Here is a 27362-nt window from a genome sequence, read left to right as displayed (position 1 = left end):
TTTTTAATGTGTGCAGCATGATGTATACCAGGATGGGGGGGATGAGGGGGCCATGTATACCAGGATGCGGATGAGGAAGCCATGTATACCAAGATGGGGAAGAGGAGGCCATGTATACCAGGATGGGGATAAGGAGGCCATGTATACCAGGATGGGGATGAGGGGGCCATGTATACAAGGATGGGGATGAGGGGGCCATGTATACCAGAATGGGGATGAGGGGGCCATGTATACCAGGATGGGGATGAGGAGACCATGTACACCAGGATAGGGATGAGGGGCCAGGCCATGTATACCAGGATGGGGATGAGGGAGCCATGTATACCAGGATGGGGATGAGGAGGCCATGTATACCAGGATGGGGATGAGGGGCCAGGCCATGTATACCAGGATGGGGATGAGGGGGCCATGCATACCAGGATGGGTATGAGGGGGCCATGCATACCAGGATGGGTATAAGGGGGCCATGCATACCAGGATGAGTATGAGGGGGCCATATATACCAGGATGGAGATGAGGAGGCCATGTATACCAGGATGGGGATGAGGGGGCCATGTATACCAGGATGGGGATGAGGGGGCCATGTATACCAAGATGGGGATGAGGGGGCCATGTATACCAGGATGAGGATGAGGGGGCCCATGTATACCAGGATGAGGATGAGGGGGCCCATGTATACCAGGATGAGGATGAGGGGGCCATGTATACCAAGATGGGGATGAGGAGGCCATGTATACCAGGATGGGGATGAGGAGGCCATGTATACCAGGATGGGGATGAGGGGTCATGTACACCAGGATGGGGATGAGGGGGCCATGTATACCAGGATGGGGATGAGGAAGCCATGTATACCAGGATGGGGAAGAGGAGGCCATGTATACCAGGATGGGGATGAGGGGTCATGTACACCAGGATGGGGATGAGGGAGCCATGTATACCAGGATGGGGATGAGGAGGCCATGTATACCAGGATGGGGATGAGGGGTCATGTACACCAGGATGGGGATGAGGGAGCCATGTATACCAGGATGGGGATGAGGAGGCCATGTATACCAGGATGGGGATGAGGGGTCATGTACACCAGGATGGAGATGAGGGAGCCATGTATACCAGGATGGGGATGAGGAGGCCATGTATACCAGGATGGGTCCATAAATACAGGATGGTGGGTATATACCAGGATGGGGCAATATATTCCAGGATGGGCATCGTATACACCTAGATGTGGACATATATATCAGGATGGGGGGGGGGGGGGGGGGGCATGTATACCAGGATGGGGACATATACCAGTATTTGGGATATTAGTTCAGAATTGGGGAACATTACTCTTATAGCAGTGTTAGCAGCAGATATCCCCCTCATAACAGTGCGTCATGGCCACATTTTTGCTTCATTTTTTTATTTTCTATTTTACACCTAAAACCTAGGTGCGTCTTATAGACCGAAAAATATGGTAAGTGCTTATTAATTTACAAATACATTTCACAGAGGTTCAAGCTATGTTTTTTATCCATTAAAGGGAATCTGTAACCAGGTTTTGCTACCTCATCGGAGTGCAGCATAATGTAAGAAAAGAGATCCTGATTTCAGCAATGAGTCACTTACTTTACTGGGTGCAGCAGTTGTGATACAATAAGAGTATTTACATCTAGCATAGCTCTGAAAACTAACCCCACACACAACACTAATTAGCAGCTTTCTGTGTACATTGTATATTGACAGTAAGGCTACTTTCACACTTGCATCGTTTGCCCTCCGTCACAATGCGTCGGTTTCGGAAAAAAAAGCATCCTGCATATGTGCCCGCAGGATGCGTTTTTTCCCCATAGACTTGTATTGCCAACAGATCGTGACGTATGGCCATAGGTCGCGTCCGTCGTGCACTGGATGCGTCGTGTTTTGGCGGACGGTCGTCACGAAAAAACGTTCAAGGGAATGTTTTTTCGTACATCGCATCCTGCATTTCCTACCGCGCATGCGTGGCCAGAACTCCGCCCCCTCCTCCCCAGGACTTTAGAATGGGCAGCGGATGCGTTGAAAAACTGCATCCGCTGCCCACGTTGTGTTGAATTTTCACAACATCCGTCGGTACGTCGCGCCGACGCTTAGCGACGGCCCCGTACCGATGGAGGTGTGAAAGAAGCCAAAACTGCTCGTTGGTGGTGGGGGCATAGGTGGACCAGGAAACACTGGAGCTGTAGCCCTGTAGTGATAATCTCCTGCTGACACAAAAAACACTGAGTGTAAAGAATAGACAGCAGAAAGCCTAATAAGTGACACCGCTGAAATCAGTGCCTCAGCTCCTAACGCCTGCTGCTTTCAGATTATACTGCAAAAAACCTGCTGATAAAAAGTATATATATATATATATATATATATATATATATATATATATATATATATATATATATATATATATATATATATATATACAGTGGGGCAAAAAAGTATTTAGTCAGTCAGCAATAGTGCAAGTTCCACCACTTTAAAATCATGAGAGGCGTCTGTAATTTACATCATAGGTAGACCTCAACTATGGGAGACAAACTGAGAAAAAAAATCCAGAAAATCACATTGTCTGTTTTTTTATCATTTTATTTGCATATTCTGGTGGAAAATAAGTATTTGGTCAGAAATAAAATTTCATCTCAATACTTTGTAATATATCCTTTGTTGGCAATGACAGAGGTCAAACGTTTTCTGTAAGTCTTCACAAGGTTGCCACACACTGTTGTTGGTATGTTGGCCCATTCCTCCATGCAGATCTCCTCTAGAGCAGTGATGTTTTTGGCTTTTCGCTTGGCAACACGGACTTTCAACTCCCTCCAAAGGTTTTCTATAGGGTTGAGATCTGGAGACTGGCTAGGCCACTCCAGGACCTTGAAATGCTTCTTACGAAGCCACTCCTTTGTTGCCCTGGCGGTGTGCTTTGGATCATTGTCATGTTGAAAGACCCAGCCACGTTTCATCTTCAATGCCCTTGCTGATGGAAGGAGGTTAGCACTCAAAATCTCACGATACATGGCCCCATTCATTCTTTCATGTACCCGGATCAGTCGTCCTGGCCCCTTTGCAGAGAAACAGCCCCAAAGCATGATGTTTCCACCACCATGCTTTACAGTAGGTATGGTGTTTGATGGATGCAACTCAGTATTCTTTTTCCTCCAAACACGACAAGTTGTGTTTCTTCCAAACAGTTCCAGTTTGGTTTCATCAGACCATAGGACATTCTCCCAAAACTCCTCTGGATCATCCAAATGCTCTCTAGCAAACTTCAGACGGGCCCGGACATGTACTGGCTTAAGCAGTGGGACACGTCTGGCACTGCAGGATCTGAGTCCATGGTGGCGTAGTGTGTTACTTATGGTAGGCCTTGTTACATTGGTCCCAGCTCTCTGCAGTTCATTCACTAGGTCCCCCCCGCGTGGTTCTGGGATTTTTGCTCACCGTTCTTGTGATCATTCTGACCCCACGGGGTGGGATTTTGCGTGGAGCCCCAGATCGAGGGAGATTATCAGTGGTCTTGAATGTCTTCCATTTTCTAATTATTGCTCCCACTGTTGATTTCTTCACTCCAAGCTGGTTGGCTATTGCAGATTCAGTCTTCCCAGCCTGGTGCAGGGCTACAATTTTGTTTCTGGTGTCCTTTGACAGCTCTTTGGTCTTCACCATAGTGGAGTTTGGAGTCAGACTGTTTGAGGGTGTGCACAGGTGTCTTTTTATACTGATAACAAGTTTAAACAGGTGCCATTACTACAGGTAATGAGGGGAGGAAAGAGGAGACTCTTAAAGAAGAAGTTACAGGTCTGTGAGAGCCAGAAATCTTGATTGTTTGTTTCTGACCAAATACTTATTTTCCACCTGAATATGCAAATAAAATGATAAGAAAACAGACAATGTGATTTTCTGGATTTTTTTTTCTCAGTTTGTCTCCCATAGTTGAGGTCTACCTATGATGTAAATTACAGACGCCTCTCATCTTTTTAAGTGGTGGAACTTGCACTATTGCTGACTGACTAAATACTTTTTTGCCCCACTGTATATATATGTATATATATATATATATGTATATATGTGTGTGTATATGTGTGTGTATATGTGTGTGTATATGTGTGTGTGTATATATGTGTGTGTGTATATATGTGTGTGTGTAGATATGTGTGTGTGTGTGTGTGTGTGTGTGTGTGTGTGTGTGTGTGTGTGTGTGTGTGTGTGTGTGTATATATGTGTGTGTTTATATGTGTGTGTGTATATATGTGTGTGTGTATATATGTGTGTGTGTGTATATATGTGTGTGTGTGTGTGTATATATGTGTGTGTGTGTATATATGTGTGTGTGTGTGTATATATGTGTGCGCGCGCGCGTGCGTGCGTGCGTGCGTAGCGCCCCAAAGTCCTGGTCATTGCAGTAATGTCATTCTTCCACCAGGGGGAGTGATATTACGTCTGATGGCAATAAAGGAGACCTTCCTACCAGGTATCACAAACCATACACCACATTTCACACTCCAGTCCACCAGGGGGAGCCTTGCTCCTATCTACTAGGGCACTCCTCACAATAGGGTAAAACTGGGGGGCTGGATAGAAAGTTAGTGAGAAGCAGGCTGGGCTTTGCCCAGGCAACACCTGTCAGGCAGACAGGGGGAAAGGAGGAACATCTGAGCTGCAGACAGAGGGTCCCTGTCAGGGGTGGGATCCTGTCAGAGGCCTAGACAGAAAGCTTCGGACCTGCGCCTGCCCCACGTGCGGCAGCATCCTAAGAAAGTAATGGGATGCATTAAAAGAGGAATAGATGCTCATGAGGAGAACATAATTTTACCTCTATACAAGTCACTAGTGCGACCACACTTAGAATACTGTGCACAGTTCTGGTCTCCGGTGTATAAGAAAGACATAGCTGAACTGGAGCGGGTGCAGAGAAGAGCGACCAAGGTTATTAGAGGACTGGGGGGTCTGCAATACCAAGATAGGTTATTACACTTGGGGCTATTTAGTTTGGAAAAACGAAGGCTAAGGGGTGATCTTATGTTAATGTATAAATATATGAGGGGACAGTACAAAGTCCTTTCTGATGATCTTTTTAATCATAGACCGGTGACAGGGACAAGGGGGCATCCTCTACGTCTGGAGGAAAGAAGGTTTAAGCATAATAACAGACGCAGATTCTTTACTGTAAGAGCAGTGAGACTATGGAACTCTCTGCCGTATGATGTTGTAATGAGGGATTCATTACTTAAATTTAAGAGGGGACTGGATGCCTTCCTGGAAAAGTATAAGGTTACAGGGTAAATACATTAGATTCTTTGATAGGGCGTTGATCCAGGGAACTAGTCTGATTGCCGTATGTGGGGTCGGGAAGGAATTTTTTTCCCCATGGTGGAGCTTACTCTTACCACATGGGTTTTTTTTCCTTCCCCTGGATCAACATGTTAGGGCATGTTAGGCTATGGGTTGAACTAGATGGACTTAAAGTCTTCCTTCAACCTTAATAACTATGTTACTCTGTTACTATATAGCACAGCCCACGCAGTATATAACACAGGCCATGTAGTATATAACACAGCCCACGTAGTATATAACACAGCCCACGCAGTGTATAACACAGCCCACGCAGTATATAACACAGCCCACGCAGTATATAACACAGCCCACGCAGTATATAGCAGTGTGGGCACCATATCCCCGTTAAAACAAAAATTAAAATAAAAAATAGTTACATGTATATACTCACCCTCCGGCGTTCAGCGAAGCTGTGCCGATGCGCACGATGCTGCCACCAGCTTCTGTTCCCAGTGATGCATTGCAAAATTACCCGGATGACTTAGCTAATTACGCTTGCAAAACGCTAGTGTTTAGCGGGAATATGCATGCCAATTCTGCATGCGTATTTCCCGTGGCAATTCTGCAACGTGTGCACATAGCCTAAGAGTTCCCAGCAGATAGGAATGCCTCCATTATTTTAGAACAATCCAAAAAAAAAAAGCTGGTCAACACCTACAACTCCCCCTAGCTACAGCCACGACTAGTGGGAGTTTAGGAGCCAACAAATAATAAATTTATTAAAGGGGTACTGTGGAGATAAAAAATGTTTATACTGTCCCTGCCCTCAAACTATAAAGTGCACTTTAATTATCTTTATATCCCTTGTAATTTAGTGTGATAGAAGCTGCTCCTCACTGCTCCCCCCTCCCGTCTTTGACATTACATCACATACTAGTGTGCAGCTCTCCGTTGTGAATGACAGCCATCCTGAGAAAAGGGTGTGTGGCCACAACCCCTGTTCTCTGCATAGAATCAGCTATTATCAGGTGACTGACTGATAACAGTGGGGAGCTGTATACTGATGTAATGTTCCAGATGGACGGGTGAGCAGTGAGCAGCAGCTGATGTCACACCAGCACACTGATAATGACTCCCTGTCTGCAGTCCGAGGTGAGGGTGCAGGTGAGGGAAGTGTGGCCTGCCGCTCAGCTTTTAGTAGCAGGAGCAAGCCCCTTGATAATGTCTCCTACACTGCAGGGCTACTACCAGGAAGTAGGCCACATCCCCTCACCCTGGACAGCAGACAGGGAGCCATTATCAGGTGGCTGGTGTGACATCACCTGCTCTTCACTGCTCACCCGTCCGTCTGGGACATCAGTGTGCAGCTCCCCGTTGTCATCAGCCAGTCTCCTGATAATAGCTTAGGCTGGTTTCACATTTGCGGTTTTGTCCGCAGCGTTTCTGATGCATACATCCGTATGCATCTTGATTTCACGTTTGCTTACGCATGCGTTTTTTTGCAGTGTGCGGCTAACGCACCATGTTGGAATTTTTGAGGCGGCAAATTTCCATCAAATATGCGCAGGCATGCTCATGAATGCATTAAAAAACGCATTGCAGTCTATGGGAACGCATGCGTACACATGTCTTTGCGTACGCATGCGTTCGATGCGCTTGCGTACTTCGGACTGCACATGTCCAGGAACTGATTTCGACACGCCCATTGAGACATGCCCTCCTGGAAATATCAAAAGCATGCAATCGCTGCAGTTTTTTTGCCATCATGAGTAAGCTGATGCGGATAAAAAAGCGGCAGTGTTATCATGCATTTGAGGACGATATGCTGCGGACTCAACCGAAAATGTGAACCTAGCCTTAGCTGTCTCTCTACAGAGAACAGGGGTCGTGGCCACAACCCCTGTTCTCAGGCTGTCTGTTACTCACATGGGGGAGCTGAACACTGGTGTGCGATGTAATTACCCAGACAGTAGGGGGAGTGAGGAGCAGCTTCTGTCACAGGGTATTACCATATATACTTATGTATAAGCAGTTTTTCAGCACATTTCTTTGTGCTGAAAACGACCGCCCCCCCCCCCCCCGCCCCCCCCCCCCTTGGCCTATGCACGAGTCACGGTCCAGGAAGCAGGCGGGGGAAGGGGGGCGACGGGGCAGTGGGTGCCAGGAGCCGGCGCACACATCATACTCACCTACCTGCACGTCCTCGGTGAGTCGGGGGCACTGTATCTCGTTCTGGCCTCCAGCAGCTGCAGGTCTTCCTGTGCTCAGCGGTCGCTTGGTCCCGCTCATTAAGGTGATGAATATGGACGAGTCTCCACTCCCATAGGCATGGAGCGCATATTCATTACCTTAATGAGCTGTACCACAAGACCGTTGAGCACAGGAAGAGCTGCAGGCAGGCACCGGAACGAGATGCAGTGCCAGCAGGTAGGTGAGGATTTTTTTTTTTTTTTTTTTAATAGGAAACATGCACACAGGGATAGGGGATAAGGAGGCATGCATACAGGGACGGAACGGGGAGGCATGCATACAGGGGCAGGGACGGGGAGGCATGATACAGGTACGGTACAGGGGAGGCATGCAGACAGGGATGGGGAAGCATTCATACCAGGACAGGGAAGGGGGAGGAATGCATAGCAGGACAGGGAAGGAGAGGCATGCATACAATGACAGTGACAGGGGAGGCATGCAGGCAGGGATGGGGAGGCATTCATACCAGGCAGGGAAGGGGGAGGCATGCATAGCAGGACAGGGATGAGGGGACAATGCATACCCGGCTTAAACTCGAGTCAATAAGCTTACCCAGGTTTCTGTGGCAAAAGTAGGTGCCACGGCTTATATTCGGGTCAGCTTATACTCGAGTATATACAGTAATTAAAGTGCAATGGGGATTTCATCTTTATAGTTTATCAGGGCAGGAACAGTAGTACAACATTTTTTTTATCTCCCCGGAGTACCTCTTTATTAGGTGGGATGCATATAGCTATCTTGTAGTAGCAGGTAACCAGACTGTTGTTATTCAAATGGAACCTGTCAGCAGGTTTTCCTTTGGACTATTTAAGGGCGATGTTTTAGCATATATGCGAAACAGAAGTAGAAATGTTCTCCATATACACTGAATGAAAAAAAATGAATTAAATACTGTATATGTACAACATATATGCTATTCAATTTAGTGCACTTAAACATAAAAAAATCTTTTCTTACAATGTTTATAAAATCAAACACCAATAATTGATAATAATGCACAATTACCTCCCACCCGAGCCCTGCTACAAAATCTTCATAGGCCTTGCTTCCCCCGCTGTTGGAGAGTATGGAGCACTTATCCTCCTGTCCTTCAGCTATGTAAAACACAGCGATCTTGTGAGTCTCACGGCTGGTAAAGAAAACACACTTCATATAATATGCAATGATGAGCTTTTTCTTCTTAATTATTGAATACATAGTTTAAATACTTTACTATAACGTTTGTTGCAAACAATTAAAAACAATAGACAATGATCTGATACACTCCTGCCCAAAAACATTGAATGTGGTCATAAACTCAAAGGTTACTTCAACAAACTATTAGTTTAAGGATGTGCATATTTATGCAAACACTTTATTTTCGTTCTTTATTTTCATTTTTACACCCGAAAACATTTATGTTTGTTTTTCAATTGAATAGATAGCACAGATTGTGAGGGACATCAAAACGGAAAAAAATTCTGAAATTATTCTTGTTGGTATGAATTTTTTTTTTAAATTGTGAAAGATCTGACATTTTAACTAGGGTAAGACTAGAGTAGACTTTTTATATCCACTATATAAAATGTGTTACTTCTGATACCAGGTATTCACTGTGATGGTTCCTGAAATATATATTTTTAATCCTTATGTATATAAATACACTCAATGCCAACTTCATAATAAGCGAAGTGACCCCTCCGTATCCATTTTGGACACAAATAATAAAAAAAAACCTCAAAAGAAAAATGAGGCAAATGCAGAGAAAATTCCATTTTGATTTTTGCGATGACCGAATTTGAACCTCAAAGCCTAAATTGTTGTAAAATCCTGGATTTCATTTGATTACGTGCAAAGGAAGTGGCCATATTAAACAGCAATTTCCATTCATTTTCAGAATCGCTGATATGCATGGATATTACAACAGGTTTCTAGTTTCAAGCTCGAGTCATGTGGTTTGTCCCTCTTAGTAATATATGCTATGTATCCTCCATATATCCTCGCAACTATGCATACACTGAGGCTGAGGAGTGTACGATACCTCCACTTTACCACTGCGTACTCGGTCATGGATGCCCTCCACTGTACACCTCCTATCCCTCCTTGTTGGCATCTCCAATCCACCTGTGTGTTATTCCAGAGACTAAAGGAAAAGAGGAGACACACCACACTCCCAGTGTATCACACATAAGGCGTCTGCCTTGAACCATCAGTAGCCAGCAACATTGTGCTGTTAACATGTATGCCAGAAGCAGCAGCACAGCCCGCTATATAAAGGCTTGGCACAAACGTACAGCAACAAAATAATAGGGTATTTTTGTTCTGTTGGTTATTGGTCCATTTGCACAGACCAACCAGCGTCACTAAACAGTAAAACTTTACCAACCGGCAGTAGTTTAATAGCAGACCAAAGTAAACGATGAATACTGAGCAAATTGTAAAAAAAAAAAAGGTGAGTATGAACAGGCTGCCATTGTTCTCCTGTGAAAACACAGGACGATGCACCGCCTACAGCAATGAGCTTTAGCGCTGTGCAATAGATCATTTCTCCTAATAAATGAGCCTTCTGCTTGTTCATCAGGTGATCGGTTATAGTGCAATGAGGATTATTAAAGAAGTATTCCCACAATAATTTATATCCTGTCAATATGTTGCAATCCTCATATTATATAGCACGGTGCTCTTACAATTGCTCATTTTGCCTTTCTACCCAGATAATTCTACTTTTCCATTAGGTCTATGACATCACGATTAAAAACTGACTAGCTGAATGATAAAATACAGGAACAGGAGACTTCCTGTTTCTATATGGAGCAGAGAAAATAGGAGAATTAATTGGGTAGAAAGGCAAAATGAGCGATTGTAAGTACACAGTGGTTTATAATATGATGATTGCAATAAACTAAGAGGATAAAAACTTTAATTCTCTCTTTCACTGTTAAAGCAGCTTAAAGGGAACCTGTCACCCCCAAAATTGAAGATGAGCTAAGCCCACTAGCATCAGGGGCTTATCTACAGCATTCTGTAATGCTGTAGATAAGCCCCCGATGTATCCTGAAAGATGAGAAAAAGAGGTTAGATTATACTAACCTGAGGGGGCGGTCCGGTCCGATGCGCGTCGCGGTCTGGTCCGGGGCCTCCCATCTTCTTACGATTACGTCCTCTTCTTGTCTTCACGCTGCGGCTCCAGCGCAGGCGTACTTTGCCCTGTTGAGGGCAGAGCAAAGTACTGCAGTGTGCAGTTGCTGGGCCTCTCTGACCTTTCCCGGCGCCTGCGCACTGCAGTACTTTGCTCTGCCCTCAACAGGGAAGACAAAGTACGCGTGCGCCGGAGCTGCGGCGTGAAGACAAGAAGAGGACGTCATCGTAAGAAGATGGGAGGCCCCGGACCGGACCGCAACGCCCATCGGACCAGACCGCCTCCCCAGGTGAGTATAATATAACCTCTTTTTCTCATCTTTAAGGATACATCGTGGCTGATCTACAGCATTACAGAATGCTGTAAATAAGCCCCTGATGCCGGTGGGCTTAGCTCATCTTCGATTTTGGGGGTGACAGGTTCCCTTTAAGCTTACATTTAGAGAGCAAGGAATTAAAACACAAACAGTAAAAAGGTCTGGACGTGGATGGAGGGGTCATCATGCTCTGAGGATAAAACTTAAAAAACTGTACACCTGGGGCACATGCTGCCCCAAGCATTTTTCACAGACATTCAAGTCTATGTCTGGCAGTTGCTCACATGTTTATCCGGTGCCAGGGAGAAGAGAAGCGCGGGTAAGGAATAATGGAGCAGAATCTCATCATGTCTTGAACGTGCAAAAATCGGCAGAAAATGACCTCTCTGGGGCATTCAAAAAAGGAGCAGATAAGGTGGAAATGTGACCATGCATGAGTGCAGGTGTCAAACACTTGGCTAGGAGGTGAGCAGTGCTAATGGCTATGCATTGGCCAGGATGCCCGCTGGGTTTCAGGCACTAGTCTTATTCAACTCAAACTGCAAAAGAAAGCACATACAGAGTATATGGAAACCCCAATATTTCAATAGGTGGGAGTCCTAGAAGAGAAACCAGGATATATCAAAAATTCACAATAGACACTTTTGATATTCCATAAATATCTTAAAATGCCAATAACTTTTCAGGTTTTATTCCAGACCCTGGTTCAGTGTAACATGTGGCCATTGGACCAGAAACAATTGGGTAATCTTAATGTAAAGAGATTCCAGTGTAAGTAAAGAAGCCCTTGCAGGCTTACATGTATCCATCAGGCATCTTTCAGATACAAGGCACTCGGTGATAATGTGACTGCTATGACGAGCTACTGTGGTCTCCTGGTGCCGACCACTTCCGCATTAGGAGGTGAGCAGTGCTAATGACCTTGCATTGGCCAGGAAGCCGGTTGGGTTTCATGCACTGGTCTTATTCACTAGAGTTAAGTGAATGCAATGAATCCTGCTCTATTGTGCCCACCCTGGCAGCCATCTATTGACGCCATGTCATCAGTGCCGCTGACCAACAATGTAAGTCATCCACAGGTTGACGGTGCTTGCCATACCCCACCAGGAAACCGCCAAATGGTATCTGGTAATTGGTACACTATATTCAATATTTTTGGCACAAACCATTGTAAGAGGGTAATTTTCCTCAGAGTCCGAAGGAACAAGTCAGTTGTAAAGTGTCTACTTCTAGACTCAGCTACTGCAATACATACAGAGAAAAGAAGTTTGGTGACAAATAACAGACATATATAGAGAGCGGAATGGTTGTAATGAGCGCAGCCAAGAGACTCATTCAATAATTGCTCCACGGCTTAGTTTTTTCATTTAGCCAATGTAAATCTATAAATCGCTGGTGTTTGCCTACCTCAATAGCCTTCCAATTAAATTATCACTGGGATTCTCCTTACCTAATTTAATTTCTCCCCTTCCAGAATTAATCAACATGTCTACTTAACAACTCTGAGCCTAAGGGCTTTGGGGGCCTTAGCATCACATGTGCCTATGAGAAATAATTTGCTGGAAGAGATGATCATGTATCGGATCTTATTCATAATGTTCCATTCATATCTATAAAACGACATAAAACGCAACGAGCACAAGAAATCAGTGATTTTCTATTTCTTATCTAAGCTAAAAGGTGAGTTGACAAAGGAGAAAAAAGAGGCAATGAGGTTTCTGTTTTTCAAAAGACAAGTCTACAAAAAAAGAGAAAAAAAAAAAGCTGCTCTTCCTACAGAATGGAACATGACAGAAGCCATGAAGGTGAATACCACAGTGTAAATGCAAGTGTAGCAGGAACTGTGGTGGGTAAAGATGTTTGAGGAGTGTGGGGACCACCATGGGGTGTTACACAGGATGACTGTACACCAGAAGCAACATGGATTCCTCAATAACAAAAACCCCTAAGCAGTCAGTTGTCTGCAGTGATATCCATAGGTTTCTACAGGATGTACTCTCACAGCACAAATAGGCTGACTATTGACTTGATCCTTAAATTTAAAGCGGTTTTGCCTGTCCTTAGTATAGGACTTTACGATTAGATCAATGATCATCAAAGATAGAAAAACCTCTTTATTGTGTACAGTGCTTCATACAAAACAGCGCCATCATTTTAGCAGTGGCTGTGCGAGGTATTGCAGCTTAGACCCATTTACCTGAATGCGACAAAGCTGTAATACCAAGCACAGCAGCTACTGGAAGTGACGCTCTACCTTGCCAAGTATGGTCACCTTACTTATTGCATCCTGCTGCTTTTTTCATCTGCCAGGACTGGCGTTCCAGTCCTCCTGAATCAAGCATGACCACTGCAGTAACCCGAGGAGCCGGAGCGCAGAGGTACGTCTACACCATGCCTCCCTGCCTCTCCTATGCTGTGGAGGCATGGTTCAGGATAGTCACTGCTCCCTACACCACTACAGTGGACATCTTGGAAGAGGGAGGAAAGGAATGAAGGTTTCAACCGAGAAGACAATGGGAGGTAAATGGAGAGCACCCAGAATGGGGACTGAACAGTGGATGTGTAGTCACTTTTCTATATTAGGGTGGAGGGTCGCTTTAACTCTTTAATGACTGCCAATAAACCTATTTTAGAGCAAATCATTAAGAGGCCTTATTCTGCAGCTTTTTTTTTACTACGCTGACAAATAAATGACTAGCGCTCCCTTATTTAACCTTTTTTCCTATAGCAATATAATGACATCACGGTGGCATGACATTAGGCTCTGCCATAACCAGGGTCTAATAGGTTGTGTCAGTGTGAAACAGACAGGTTTCATGTACTGAAGCATATGAGTATCAGTGTATGAGACCAACAAATAAAACATATTCAAATCGCCCCCTGAAGAAGGATACTCCGAAACGCGCGTCGGGGTGGGCTGGAGCCGACATATTCCTCTGCTATATCGCCGGTATGTTCCCTATATGGGTTACGTTTGGGTCACATTGAGTACATGTATATCTATGGAGGCAATGTTGTACCTGTGTGTTTTGGTTGATACTGACAGCATATATGTACTTAAACATGCAGGGTGAATATACCGCTGTTTTACATTCCATGATTATTGTTTATGCGATATGCATGGGGAGGTTTGTTTGGTTTCCATGTGCTCCATGTAGGTTGTAGGTTTTTTACCCATTTCTGTCCATTTTCCTTGTCATTTATGTTCATATTTAATAAAATTACGTTTTGCATTATTTGGACTCTGTGCACCATTTTTTAGTGGTTTCTACTTCATGTACTGAAGCATATGAGTATCAGTGTATGAGACCAACAATTAAATAAAGCATATTCAAATCGCATAGTAGGACTGAGTAAAAAAATGAATAAAAGTTGTTAATGTAAAAAAAATATAAAAAATAAATTTAAAAAAAATGCCAAAAATGTAGCTTTTTTTTTTTATCATACTGGCACACAGAAAATGGAATAAAATGTGATCAATGCGCCATATGTTCAGGAGACATGAGACATGTTATTTACTATTTTGTGTGCTACGCCTGGTTTAAAGATGTAGGCATTGCAAGTTTTAAAATTGCTAAATGTTCAACAAACTTCAGATATTTTAATAAAGGAAAAGCAAAAAACGTATATTGACCTAAATTTACAGCTAACATAAAATACAATGTGTCCTGAAAAAGAAAAAAAAAAAAAACAATCTGAGAATCACTGGGATATGTTGAAGCATTCCAGAGTTATCACCCCGTAAAATGTCAGAACTGAAAAAATGGGGTTTGGTAATTTAGGCAAAAAAAGGAGCAGTCACTAAAGGGTTAAAGAACTGATGTGGCTGGGAAATAATGAAGGGGACAATGGCCGTTTGGGGGCAGCGAGGTCCCTCCAGAAAGCTGGTTGATAAGAGTAAGGAGTTCATGGATGTAAGGATAGACCAATATTAAAGCACCACTCCAGCGCTGGACTGGTGCCACCAATACACATTCCCTGACTCTAGTCTTATGTTTACCAGCCGCCACCATCTTCTTTATGGGAGCTGCTCCGATGCTCTTCTGCGGGTTCTGAGCTGCTGCATCGCTCCAGTGTTTGCTTGGCGAGCCACAGGTCACGTCTCCATGTAAGTCTATGAAAGCCAGAATGAGGCACTACTAGAGTTACACAGCGCTGGGGAGTGTTACCAGTGAGGGGCGAACATGCTCATGTGTAGCATCTGTCTACAGCCGCAGGGACGCAAACATATTATTAGAGCACGCCGGAGTCACTCGGATAACACCGGCACATGGTCGCTCATCACTAATCGTTACCTCTGACTTCCGGTCAGCCAGGCGCTGCAGTCACAAGATGGGGGGTCATGACCACAGTGGTGCCAGGTGGAACAAAAGACAATGGCCGGTAAGTATATTACCGGGGCGAGGGAACATGGATTATAGAGAGCACGCCAGCGGTGAAATAAAAAAGCACCTGTCACCAGGAAAGTGCAGTGCAATCTGCAGGCAGAATGCTATAGAGCAGGGGGAGAGGAGCAGACTGATACATAGTACTGTGGGAATAGATGCCGTGTAATCTGTGCTTTCATCATTTAATCCTCTGCTCTTTCTGGGGTTTTCAGTCCAGTGGGCGGAGCCATCAGTGACTGACAGCTTCCTTAGTATAATTGTGCATAGAGATCGCTGTCAGTCACTGATTGGACGGCCCACTGGACTGAAAACCCCAGAAAGAGCAGAGGATTAAATGATGAAAACACAGGAATATTAACCCACTCCGCTTCCCCTGCTCTATAACATGCAGCCCGTAGATTACACTGCTTTTTCTTGGTGACAGATTCCTTTAAAATACTAGAAATACTTTTAGTTTTTTTTTTACCTTCAGCATTTATTTTGTTCATATAGTTGTGGATTAGAGATATAGCTCTTGAGAAAAGATAAACTTTGCTGTACAGTACCATATTCAGGTCTAATAGGAAATTTCCCTTCTATATTTGCAACTTAATACTTTGTTTTCTAAATAAACAGAGCAAACAGGATTTTAATTGTCAAAACTTTTTACAATATGCAATACTGTATATATAGACTTCTCCTGTATTTCAGTAGAGACATGGGTAGTACGGGCTCACATCCCTCCTCAAGATTTACTGCCATGAGCTTCGAGCAAAGCAGCTGCTGCGAGCGCCATGGAGGACATCGGGCACACTTGCATTTCTCACACTATAAGGCTATGTGCACACGTTGCGATTAGGCTTAGGAATTTTTGGTGCAGATTCTGCATCTATTAGCAGAAAAAGAAGGTGCGGATTTATCGCGTTTTTTGTGAAGATTTGCTGCAGATTTCCTGCGGATGTTTTGCGTTTTTTTACCCTTGCGGATTTCTATAATGGAATGGGTACAAAAACGCTGCAGATCCGCAAAAAAGGAGTGACATACTCCTTTTTTTAATCCGCAGCGTTTCCGCATGGAATTTTCCGCACCATTATCACAGCATTTTTTTTCCTCACTGATTTACATTGTACTGTAAATCACTTGCAGATCTGCAGCGTTTTTGCATGGTAAAAAGTGCTGCGGATCCGCAGGAAATCCGCAACGTGTGCACATAGCCTAAACCATTCAGAAACAGAACAGAGACAAAAAAATGGTAATTAGTCTTACCGGTAATTGTATTTCCAGGAATCCATCCTGACAGCACCATTGGAGGACGTCCTTCCTACCCTCAGTGGGACAGGAACAACAAGCGGTTAAAAGGACCCTCCCCACTCCACCCACCAGTGATTTTCTAAGTACAACATCTGGATGGATGCAAAAAAGAGAGTTTATTAACAGTCATATACCAATGTTACATCACATTAGTCAATAGTGTAAACTTGCAGTGGGAGGGAACTAGTAGTGCTGTCAGGATGGATTCCTGGAAATACAATTACCGGTAAGACTAATTACCGTTTTCCAGTTCACCATCCTGACAGCACCATTGGAGAAATACCAAAGGATGTTAAACAAGGGTGGGACTACTGCATGTAATACTTTTCTACCAAAGGCTAACTGATCTGATGAGACATCTAATTTATAGTGTCTGGCAAAGGTAGAAAGACTGGTCTAAGTCGCCGCCCTACAAATTTGCTCAGCTGAGGCTCCCCCCTTCTCTGCCCATGATGTAGAGATAGCTCGGGTTGAATGGGCTCTAAGAATATTCGGGGGATCTTTCCCTTGGTCTGTATATGCTAGGTTTATCATGGTTTTGATCCACCTAGCAATGGTTGACTTTGCTGCCTTGCAACCTCTATTTGGACCCCTGTACTGTATGAACAAGTTAGTGTCTCGTCTCCAACCTTCCGTCGCCCCCAGGTATTTTAGAAAGTCTCCCTAACGTCAAGGTTATGGTAGACCCCTTCCTTTGTGTTTCTAGGGTGTTGGCAGAATGAGGGAAGGATTATCTCCTGATTTATATTTGTTGAGGACACTACCTTGGGGAGGAAGGCTGGGTTAAGTCTTAAGACTATCCTGTCGTCAAAGATCTGAAGATATGGGTCTTGAGTGGAAAGAGCCTGCATCACCCCCAATCTTTTAGCTGACGTGATGGCAATCAGGAAGGCAGTTTTAAGGGAGAGATTGGCTATGCTCATATCTTCTGATAACAAGTACGGGGTTTTACACAGGGCATTAAGGACCAGGTTTAGGACCCAAGGAGGAGTTGATTTCCTCACAAGTGGTCTCATTCTCTGCGTGGCCCTGGAAAATATTGCTATCCAAGGATGGGAGGCTAGTGACGTATCAAAAAAGACACTAAGCGCTGCAATCTGTACTTTTAAAGTACTAGTCCGGAGGCCCTTCTCAAAACAGAGTTGCAGGAAGTCGAGGATTCTGGGAATGTCAGGTTTTGAAGTATCCACAGAATCCTCTCCCAGAAAGGAACAATACCGCTTCCAGATTTTGTTATAAATCGCTGAAGTCACCGGCTTTCTGCTTGCCTGGAGTGTGGTAATGACTTCTTCTGACAGGCCTCTGGATCTTAGGGTTCGCCGTTCAGGATCCAAGCAGACAGGTGAAGAGAGTCTGGGTCTTCGAGGAACACCGGCTCTGTAGTAGAAGGTCCTGCCTGTTCGGTAATAAGATTGGTCTCTCTGTTGACATTCTGAGTAGTAGAGAGAACCAGCTCCTTTTCGGCCAAAAAGGAACCACCAGGATTACAGTTGCTCTCTCGTCTCGTATCTTCCTGAGTGTCTTCGGTATCAGAGGAATCAGAGGAAGAGGTGGAAATGCATACAGGAGACCTTCTCCCCAATACTGAGACAAGGCGTCTACTGCTGTGGCTCCGTCTAGAGGATTGAGAGAGAAAAATGCTCTGGTCTTTGTATTTGATCTGGAGGCAAAAAGATCCACCTGAGGTGTTCCCCACTTCTGGCACAGACTGCTGAATATTTCTGGGTTCAGTTCCCATTCTCTGGGATGTACAGGTGTTCTGCTCAAGAAGTCTGCTACTTGATTCTTGGCGCCTTCCAGGTGAACTGCCGAGATGGATTTGACAGATTTCTCTGCCCATCTGAAAATTTGGTCTGCTAGGTGTTGCAGCGGTGGATGTTTCGGACCTCTTTGGGGTCTTAGAAATGCCACTGCTGTGACATTGTCGGACAGTATCCTTACGTGTCTGCCTCTGACCTGTGACTGGGCCTGGTATAACACCTTCCAGATCGCATACAGCTCCCTGAAGTTTGACGACCTTGCGGCAATCTGAGGAGTCCAATCTCCCTGGTAATATGTCCTTTCTATATGTCCGCCCCATCCGAATTGACTGGCGTCTGTGGTAACCGTAACACAGGGATCGAGGATCCATGGAACTCCCTCTTTTAGGTTTTTTGGTGTGGTCCACCAGGTTAGGGATCTCTTTACTGACGGAGACACAATCATCCTCTTGTCTAGGGAACTCTGTTTCCTGTTCCAAGCTTTCAAAACCTCTCTCTGTAATCCCCGCGAGTGGAATTGGCTCCATTTCACACAGGGTATGCATGCTGTCATAAAGCCCGGAATCCTCATTGCCTCTCTTATGGAGGGGCTACTCCTTCTGAATTGATGTATGTGCCTGATCAAGGCGTCCTGTCTGTCTTCCGGTAAAAAAGATGTTCTGACGTGGGAGTCTAATATGACCCCCAAAAATTTCGTTCTGGAATTTGGGACCAGGCAAGATTTCTTCCAATTCACAATCCACCCCAGGTCCTGTAGGATGGAGAGTGTGAAGCTGCAGTCTATTTTGAGAAGTTTCTCTGATCTCGCCATTATCAGAAAGTCGTCCAGATATGGCACTATGGCCACATTCTGGTTTCTTAGATAGGCTACAACTTCTGACATTAGTTTGGTGAATATTCTGGGCGCCGAAGCAAGCCCGAAGGGGAGACATCTGAACTGGAAGTGATACATTGTTCCTTTGTTCATTAGGGCGAATCTCAGAAACTTTTGGTAGGATTGTGTATTGAGACATGGTAGTATGCATTGCTTAGATCTAAGGTGCACATCACCATGTCTTTGTCTATGAGAGGCATTGTGGACTTTATGGATTCCATCCTGAATCTTTTGTACCGGACCCACCTGTTTAGGGGTTTTAAATTTATGATCGTTCGGGAGTCTCCCGAAGGTTTTTTTATTGAAAATAAGTGAGAGTAATGGCCCTTGCCTCTTTCTGAGATGGGTACTGGGATTATTGCGTCTAACTCTATCAACTCCTGGATGTTTGTCCACATAGAGGAGTCAGAGCGGACAGGGTCGGGTTACAACAAATCTTTCTGGGGGACTGCTGGAGAACTCTAGCTTGTACCCCTGAGCAATTACCTGCAGAATCCAAGGATTTTGGGATATTTTCTGCCAACCCCATAGAAATTTTTGTAACCGACCACCCACCTTGATGTCATTTATTCGGCTTTCCTGCACCTGCACTTGGGAAGATGGAGTCTTTACCCTTTCCACCCTTGGGATAAGACCACCTCCCAGTCTTCCCTTTCCCCCTGTAGTCGGTCTTCTGACTAGGTCGGGATCTACGAAAGGGCTGGTACTTCTTTGCATTTTCCTCAGGGAACCCTTTCTTTTTATCTGAGGCTTTTTCTAAGATATCATCTATAATAGGCCCAAATACTTTATTCCCTGAGAATGGGATTCCGCACAGTTTATTTTTTGATTGGATATCCCCAAGTCTTTAGCCAGATAGCTCTTCTGGCCGCGTTGGATAAGGACTCGCTTCTGGCAGCGAAGCTCACGGATTCTGCTGAAGCGTCTGCCATAAAGCCTGTTGCGAGCTTAAGTAACGGTAGAGATTTGAGAATAACATCTCTGGAAGTCTTAGCTTTGAGATGTTCCTCCAAATCATCTATCCATAGATGCATTGACCGGGCTACCGATGTTGCAGCTATATTGGCCCGTATTATTGCTGTGGAGGATTCCCAAGTTCTCCTGAGCAGTCCATCTGCTTTGCGATCCATTGGATCCTTTAAAGCGGAGGAGTCCTCAAATGGAATTGACATCTTCTTCGCCACTTTTGCCAACGGAACATCAATCTTGGGAACTTCATCCCACACTTTAATGTCCTCTGGATTATAAGGCAAACGGAGTCTGAAATCTCTGGGTAGTATTAGTCTCTTCTCCGCTTCCTGCCATTCTTCTAGGATCATGGAACGGATGTGATTATTAATTGGAAAAACCTTTGTGACCTGGGCATGTAATCCACCAAACATTTCATCCTGGATCGAGGTCTCCTCTGGCGTGTCCTGTAACTGCATGGCGTTACGAACTGCATGAAGAAGCTCATCTGTATCTGCCGCCGAGAAGAGATATCTCTTCCCTCTGCCCAATGATCCATCCCTTTCCTCCTGGTCAGAATCCTCCGAAATCTCTCCTTCGGAGGAGGGACTAGGACTCTTGGCCTTTTCCGTGATGTTTGCGGTTCCGGCTGGCTTGTCTGGGGAAGATTCAAGCTTGAGATGGATGCCTGAACCTCTTGACGAATCATTGTCCTCATACTGGTTAACAATGCAGTCTGTTCATCACACACGATTTTAGATGTGCATAACTTGCATAGTGGCTTCCACCAATTTTCCGGAAATTTAACAGCACATATCGGGCATTTACTTTTCCCTGATTTTTTCCTTTCAGATGTGGGGATAGGAGGCTCTGCCTAGGATAGATAGAAATACATAGATACACCCTGTAGATAGGGAAGTATAGCCTACTCACGTGCCCCTGAAGCTGGTCAGCCCCTTGTGGCTGTTTCCTCCATAGTGAGGACAGTTTTAACCATATAGCAGAGTGCTCCCTTTGTCAGGATGGCCGGCGACATAAAGACCCCTTTAAGACGTTTATATAGGATTTACCTGGTTGATCCTGCCCTCATTACCGCCGCTGCGGTTTACCGTGCTGTAATGCCCCAAGGCCGGCGCTGCTGCCGGCGCCATGCTCCCACGCTGCTGCGACCGGAAGTGACGCGGCCGGAAGAGACAAGGCCGCTGGACCCGGAAGTGACCACCTGGAAGCGGACACTGGGGAACGCTGCGGCCGCATGCTGGAACCGGCCGCCGCACTCACCCCCGGCAGGAAGCGCCCGGACCGAGAGCCCCCTGAGCGGAGGAGACGGACCCGACCCCCATAACAGGTATCAGCCGCAGATGTCTTGCGGCAGGGAAGGGAAAGGCTGGGCCCCCCGATCCCCACCATCTGCACAGCACCGTCGGGAGGAAAGGGTTGCTGTTCCTATCCACAGTGGGACAGGAAAAACACTGGTGGGTGGAGTGGGGAGGGTCCTTTTAACCGCTTGTTGTTCCTGTCCCACTGAGGATAAGAAGGACGTCCTCCAATGGTGCTGTCAGGATGGTGAACTGGAAAATGAGTTCTCAAACAATGTACTACGTTCTGGGGTTCAACTCGCCCCTCTGTGGCCTACAGGCTGTACCTCCAGGAGGGAGAACTACTCCGCACAATGTGTATCTACTCCCGAGCTCCCTGTCCATATACACAATGCTCTCCAATGGAGCTCCTGTCTCATCCCTGCTGCAATTAATAAAAGCTATTAGGGAGTGTTCACACAATACATCCGCATTGCAGGTTTTTGTCAAAACTCTGAAAAAAAAAAAAACCCGCAATAAAAATTACTTGTTTTTGCCGTTTTCAAAATTTGCTCTAAAAAAATTGCTTTTTTTATTGAGATGTCTAACATATCAAGGCAAAAAAAGGAAAACTAATGCATAATGTGAACATGGCTTTGGACAGTTTTCAAAGAGTGGCAATTTAAAGGAGTATTTTAATAACCATTTATGATGTGAAATTACATTGATAATATAAAAATTGAGGAATCCTCCGTGGATGATACTTGTTAATGGCTAAAAGAACAAGCTATGACCCACTGAGGACTCCTCATTTTCATTATTTTTTTCTGTCGGCTAACAGATACTTTTTCCTGTAACTTGAATATTTCACGATTAGTGTAAGTGCTATTTGCAGGTTTACTGTTAAATACGACAACGGGAAATGTTACTAACACTTTATTATAGATACTGTTGAATATTGATATGTGATTAAAACGGATACACAAAGCCTCGGCTCAGTCACTTTTACATGCAGCGTCTTTGGATCAGACGGAATCTAGCTCTCTAGTTCTGTAGATATGTACCAGTGTCATTTGTCCGGGAAGACTTCGGTGCTCAGCGTTTGAGAATCTGGAACCCTAACAATCCCTCCTAAATAATCATGATCATTACAATGTCAGATACTTGCCAGCTCTAATGAAATGTCTATGGAGCTTCAGAAAAAAGGGGGCGATCTCCCAGACTCCCTGAATATATGTGGCACCAGCAGGGCCGGACTGGACATCTGGCAAATGCCAGAAGGGCCTGTCTGGTCATGGGCCGCCTTGTCTGCTGAGTTATTAGCAGGATCGATGTTCTCAAGACTCCCATACTGTTAAGAGTTGTGACGGAGCACAAAGTCGCTGACTCCGTCACTTACCCCAGCAGGCCACAGGTATCATTAGAAATATTGGTCTTGTAGTAAAGGGTAATATTAGTAGTATATCCCATCCGGTGCTTGGGGACGGGGACAGAATGGACCTGTGTGGTTTCTAATGCGAGAACTGAATTTAAGCCCAGTCCGTACCTGGGTGCCAGGCTCAGCCCAGGTTTTAACATGTACATTCAGGGGGCGGAAATGCAAAAATAAAATAGGTATCATAGGTATGATTTCCCACCTGTCGTGTGTAATGGCCACAATCATACATTTCATCAGTCCCTCAGCCCAGTGAAGCGTACTATGGAATTTGGTTATTCTAGTCACATTCCATATAAAAAACATCTATAACTACAATGGAGGAAAAAGGGAGAATCCAAAGGAATAGTCATGCCATCCATGATATACATGCAAACGTAATGTAGTGAAAATGTAATACATGTCAGAAAAGTAAAAAATTACTGGAAATGTTTGTATAGCGCGGAATACAATTAACATATTTGATACTTTACATAGAAAGAATTCCAGGAGAGGATACACAATTCCCATTCTATCACACACTGATGCTGTAGAAGAGCGTTCTTTAAATATGACGGTGCGGATTAGTAACACTGGAGTAATACAATTATTCCTATATCTAAGACAGATGTGATGTGGCACCAAATTGATTTACCAATAATGTAATCATCTCCGGGGACATCACCGCCTTCAGACAAGTTACAAGAACAGTATTAATCATTGGTGTTTTCCGCTGTAATAGTCTCTACAATGGTATTTAAAGTGCAATAAGAAGAGAAAGCTGCTGATACCAGTGTTTTCATATACCAAGGCTGAAAACAAAGTTATCTTACGAAATAATCAAGAAATATGAATATTAAACTGACCGTCATTTTAATATTTTCTGCAAAAATCAATAGTATTTGTGAATGCAAGCAACTTGTAATAAATCGTATTAGAGAAATCCACGTTCTTCTCCTGGGCTGATCTTTCATTCGCAGAATTCTTAATTCACAGGTAATATCTGTCTACACTGAACACATATTTTCCCATTACTATTATTAGTATCTGGGGCTAAACGCTGAACATGGAGTTCTCCTGGAAGTCCGTTGCAATGTTCGGCGTTCCAGTGGAAGTACAGGAGGAGAGAGAGAAAGAATTTTACAGCTCAAAAGTTCAGGTCCCCATTGTTTTCAATCGGGTTCTGGTTCAAGCTCGGGTACAGTTCTGGTATCAAAACCAATCTTTGGAATAAAGTTCTGGTCGGGTACCAAAACTCACACCTCCTCGGGTCCGCTCATCCCTAAAAATGAGAGCTGGTGCTGACAAAGCTCAATGGAGAACGGTAACTGTGGTTTCAGCAGCAGAATGTCTGTTTCGGCCTCTAGGTTCTCCTTCCCCATAGACTATTATGAGCACCAACCGTCATCTCCTGTCTCAGTAATGGGAATAGCTGTCAATACTGAAATTACAGATTTTAACTGTGAATTGAGAGTGGGAAAAAAAAAGCAAACTTGTCAGATAAGATGTATTCCAATTTTTTCCTATTTATGTGTGTACTATTAATTTCTGAAATAAAAATTAAAACAAGAGTTACTCCTTAAGGACTTATAGGTTGGGTTCAAAGGACTTCACATTCAAACTCAGTTTTTTTTTTGTTTTTTTTTTAAGTTCTCTGATATCAAAATCCTAATGATTTGATTTTATTGCTGAATGTCCTGTAACAAAAATATTTTCTGCCACATTTCCCATCAAAAAAGACGACGTCTTCAATGCCCTGCAATCAGTGAGATCAGCTGGTCGCTCTAAGTTGACCCCACGTATCTTCAGAAAGCACAAAGTTTTGGGTAAGAACTTCAGCAAGCTGCTGCACCATTACATGGTGGCTATTCACACAGGTCGTCTATCATAGCTACCCTCTATTCTCCAGCCGCCTCGAGAATGGAGCCACGTGTGCCACCGCTGGAAATGAACAAGTGGCTCCGCATACACAGCTCTATGCATTCACTCATAGAAGACGTTCAGAAATTAGTCACAACAAGCGTGCGTGGCCATTTTCAGAACTCCCATAGAAGTTAATGGAGAGATTCAGGCATACGTGGCCACTATTGGTCCAATCGAAGGACTACCTGGGTCTGTAACACCGGCATGTACCCAAGGACACCAAACTCTCACTCCTGTATCTTTTATTTATTTATTTATTTATTTTTAGGATCAAGTAAAAGTTCTAAAACTTTCTAAGAACTGCAAAAGGGAAAACCATGTAAAAAAGGATGGATTAGTAGTTAGAGACTCAGAAAACATTGCAGCTTTCCAAATCATGCATGGTCTCAAGTGTTTCTTTTTGCCTTTCCATGATGGACTACAATGCAGAAAAATGTATCTAGAAACATATCCCTACTAGTGGGTGACCTAAGAATTACACATAGTCCTAATGATTCATTTATGTATTTCGTGGATTTATGTCATCGGCAGTAAATGGGCTGTTTGGACCATCTGCTGTTTTATCGCCCAGTCTTGGTTGTGACCCTGCTGCTTGCTCCATCCACTGCAGTAAGTACTCCCTAAACTGGGCATTGTGAGGAGCATAAATCACACATGTCCGTGACACAATACGTCTGCAGAATATAGCTTAGCAGGACTGAAAAGCCCGAGTCCCATATTACTACTTACTTATTCATTGAAATGATTCAACTTGAACACAGATTTGCCGATAAGGCGGTGATTGATGACTGATGCGCGGCAGCGAGCATGCAGCAAGGGTTGAAAGCATGCCAAGCCATTACAAGTCTAAGAGGACCAATTAACCGCGCATGAAAAAAAAAGAGAAAAGTTTGCTTAACTGCATCCTGAAGCGCACGGCTCGCAGTCAGCTGTGAAAATGAAATAAAGGCCAGATATGAAAAGTTTCCCTACCCTGGCAAAGTCCTTATTGAAGGGGCTGTTTTTCAGCTGGTGAACACAAAAGGAAATCTATCTCCCTTGGCACACGACTGTCATGAATAGTGCATGATGATCCTGGCGTGGGCTAGGAATAATCAATGCATCCTTTGAGGAAAAGCTGAAAATGGAAAGTGTAGAGCCAATCACAATGGAGAACGAGCAGTTTGGCGTTAACTCATTCACACGTCCTAATGTTCTTTTGGTGTCGACAGAAAAAAAAAAAGAAAAAAAAAGAAAGAAAGCGGTAATTCCGTCTTATTACATAGATGAGATGAGGGATTCTAGGCGGATCTGCTCCATTCCGGAGTGGGAATATTACACGATGGTGCATCTTATCTTCAGGGTACACAATGGAGACGTGTTCTTTCCTAAACGGCTATCGCCTTCCATGAGAGGACAGCGCGGGATGCATGGCCTGTTAGCAGCGAGCGGTCTGCAGCCAGGCGGCCATTGGAGGGAATCCCAGAAATATCAGTGCCTACTACAACATCTAAATATTGAAGGGGATGAAAATGCAGATCCACTTAATAGCTAATCACTATGTCAACAAAGAGCCGCAAAGGCCAAGATGCTAAAAAACAGCCACCAATACCGACCGAAAATAGAAAACACGTAAAACGTTGTAATAGCCGATACCTTATAGTATCCTGCGGGGTCACCTATTCGGTCATTCCATAAACGCAGATTGAAGACCATTCTAATACTCTGCACTCACCCTATGTGTAATATCATGCACAAGGTAGCAGAATTCCCATAAGTACAATGACGGATCAAAGCTAAAACCGCGGGTAATAACTCCACCCCAACGCCAGAAAAGGTGACCTATACCCCCTTATCTGCCAACTCAGGACGCGGGCATTATGGATATTATCTATCCTCCTACATCTGATAGGTTCGCAAGAAACGTAACTGAGTTTGCAAGAGGTTTTCAGCAAATCACTAAATATTATCTAAGTTGCCTTACCCTCTAGCCCCCAAAAATAACTTCAAAGGCCAACCATTAGATGTTTCCCTCCTGTTTAACCTGCTACCCACTGCCTGTTGTTAAGTGTAGTTTGTCTCTAGAAGCAAAGCTGCCAAGAGATTACAGGACGTTGGGTCGATTGTCTCTGCCTGGCTCACTATTGAGAACGCTCAAGTAAGGGAAAGAAAGTTCCAACATCTATAGTACTGGCAGAATGCTCAGAGAGAAAATGATCACTCAAAAAGAATGGATGGTGAATCATCGAGCAGAAAAACTCATAGAAATCTTAGATTGGTATGAGCACCAAAAGTGTTTTTTACTGGGGATTAGGGCAGTAAGGCTATGCTTTTCTACATATTTTCAGTGAAACAACAACCCGTCAAAAGGATATTATACCCCAAACTAATAACAAGTATGTAAAGGTGCATTAATGCTGAGTAAATAATTACCTTTCTTGTAGAAATCCTTTTTGCAGTTTTAGAGAAATCCAGAGTTGAATTTGTATGATAATGAGTTGTCAGTGCAGTGGGTTTGGAC

General features: G+C 44.2%; 1 protein-coding gene across 3 annotated transcripts in view; it reads right to left on the bottom strand.

Annotated features, from left to right (window-relative positions):
• RALGAPA2 (Ral GTPase activating protein catalytic subunit alpha 2) overlaps positions 1 to 27362 on the bottom strand; it is a 331873-nt gene that overhangs the window by 115149 nt on the left and 189362 nt on the right. For all 3 annotated transcript variants that reach the window (XM_077282789.1, XM_077282788.1, XM_077282790.1), the window contains one exon: positions 8539 to 8662. In XM_077282789.1, the coding sequence (XP_077138904.1) occupies positions 8539 to 8662 (124 nt within the window). The remainder of the gene's footprint in view (positions 1 to 8538; positions 8663 to 27362) is intronic.

This window comes from Ranitomeya variabilis, chromosome 2 (assembly GCF_051348905.1).
Source record: "Ranitomeya variabilis isolate aRanVar5 chromosome 2, aRanVar5.hap1, whole genome shotgun sequence".
NCBI lineage: Eukaryota > Metazoa > Chordata > Amphibia > Anura > Dendrobatidae > Ranitomeya > Ranitomeya variabilis.
Note: the sequence above shows the minus strand (reverse complement) of the source record. Positions and strands in the feature narration are given on the sequence as shown.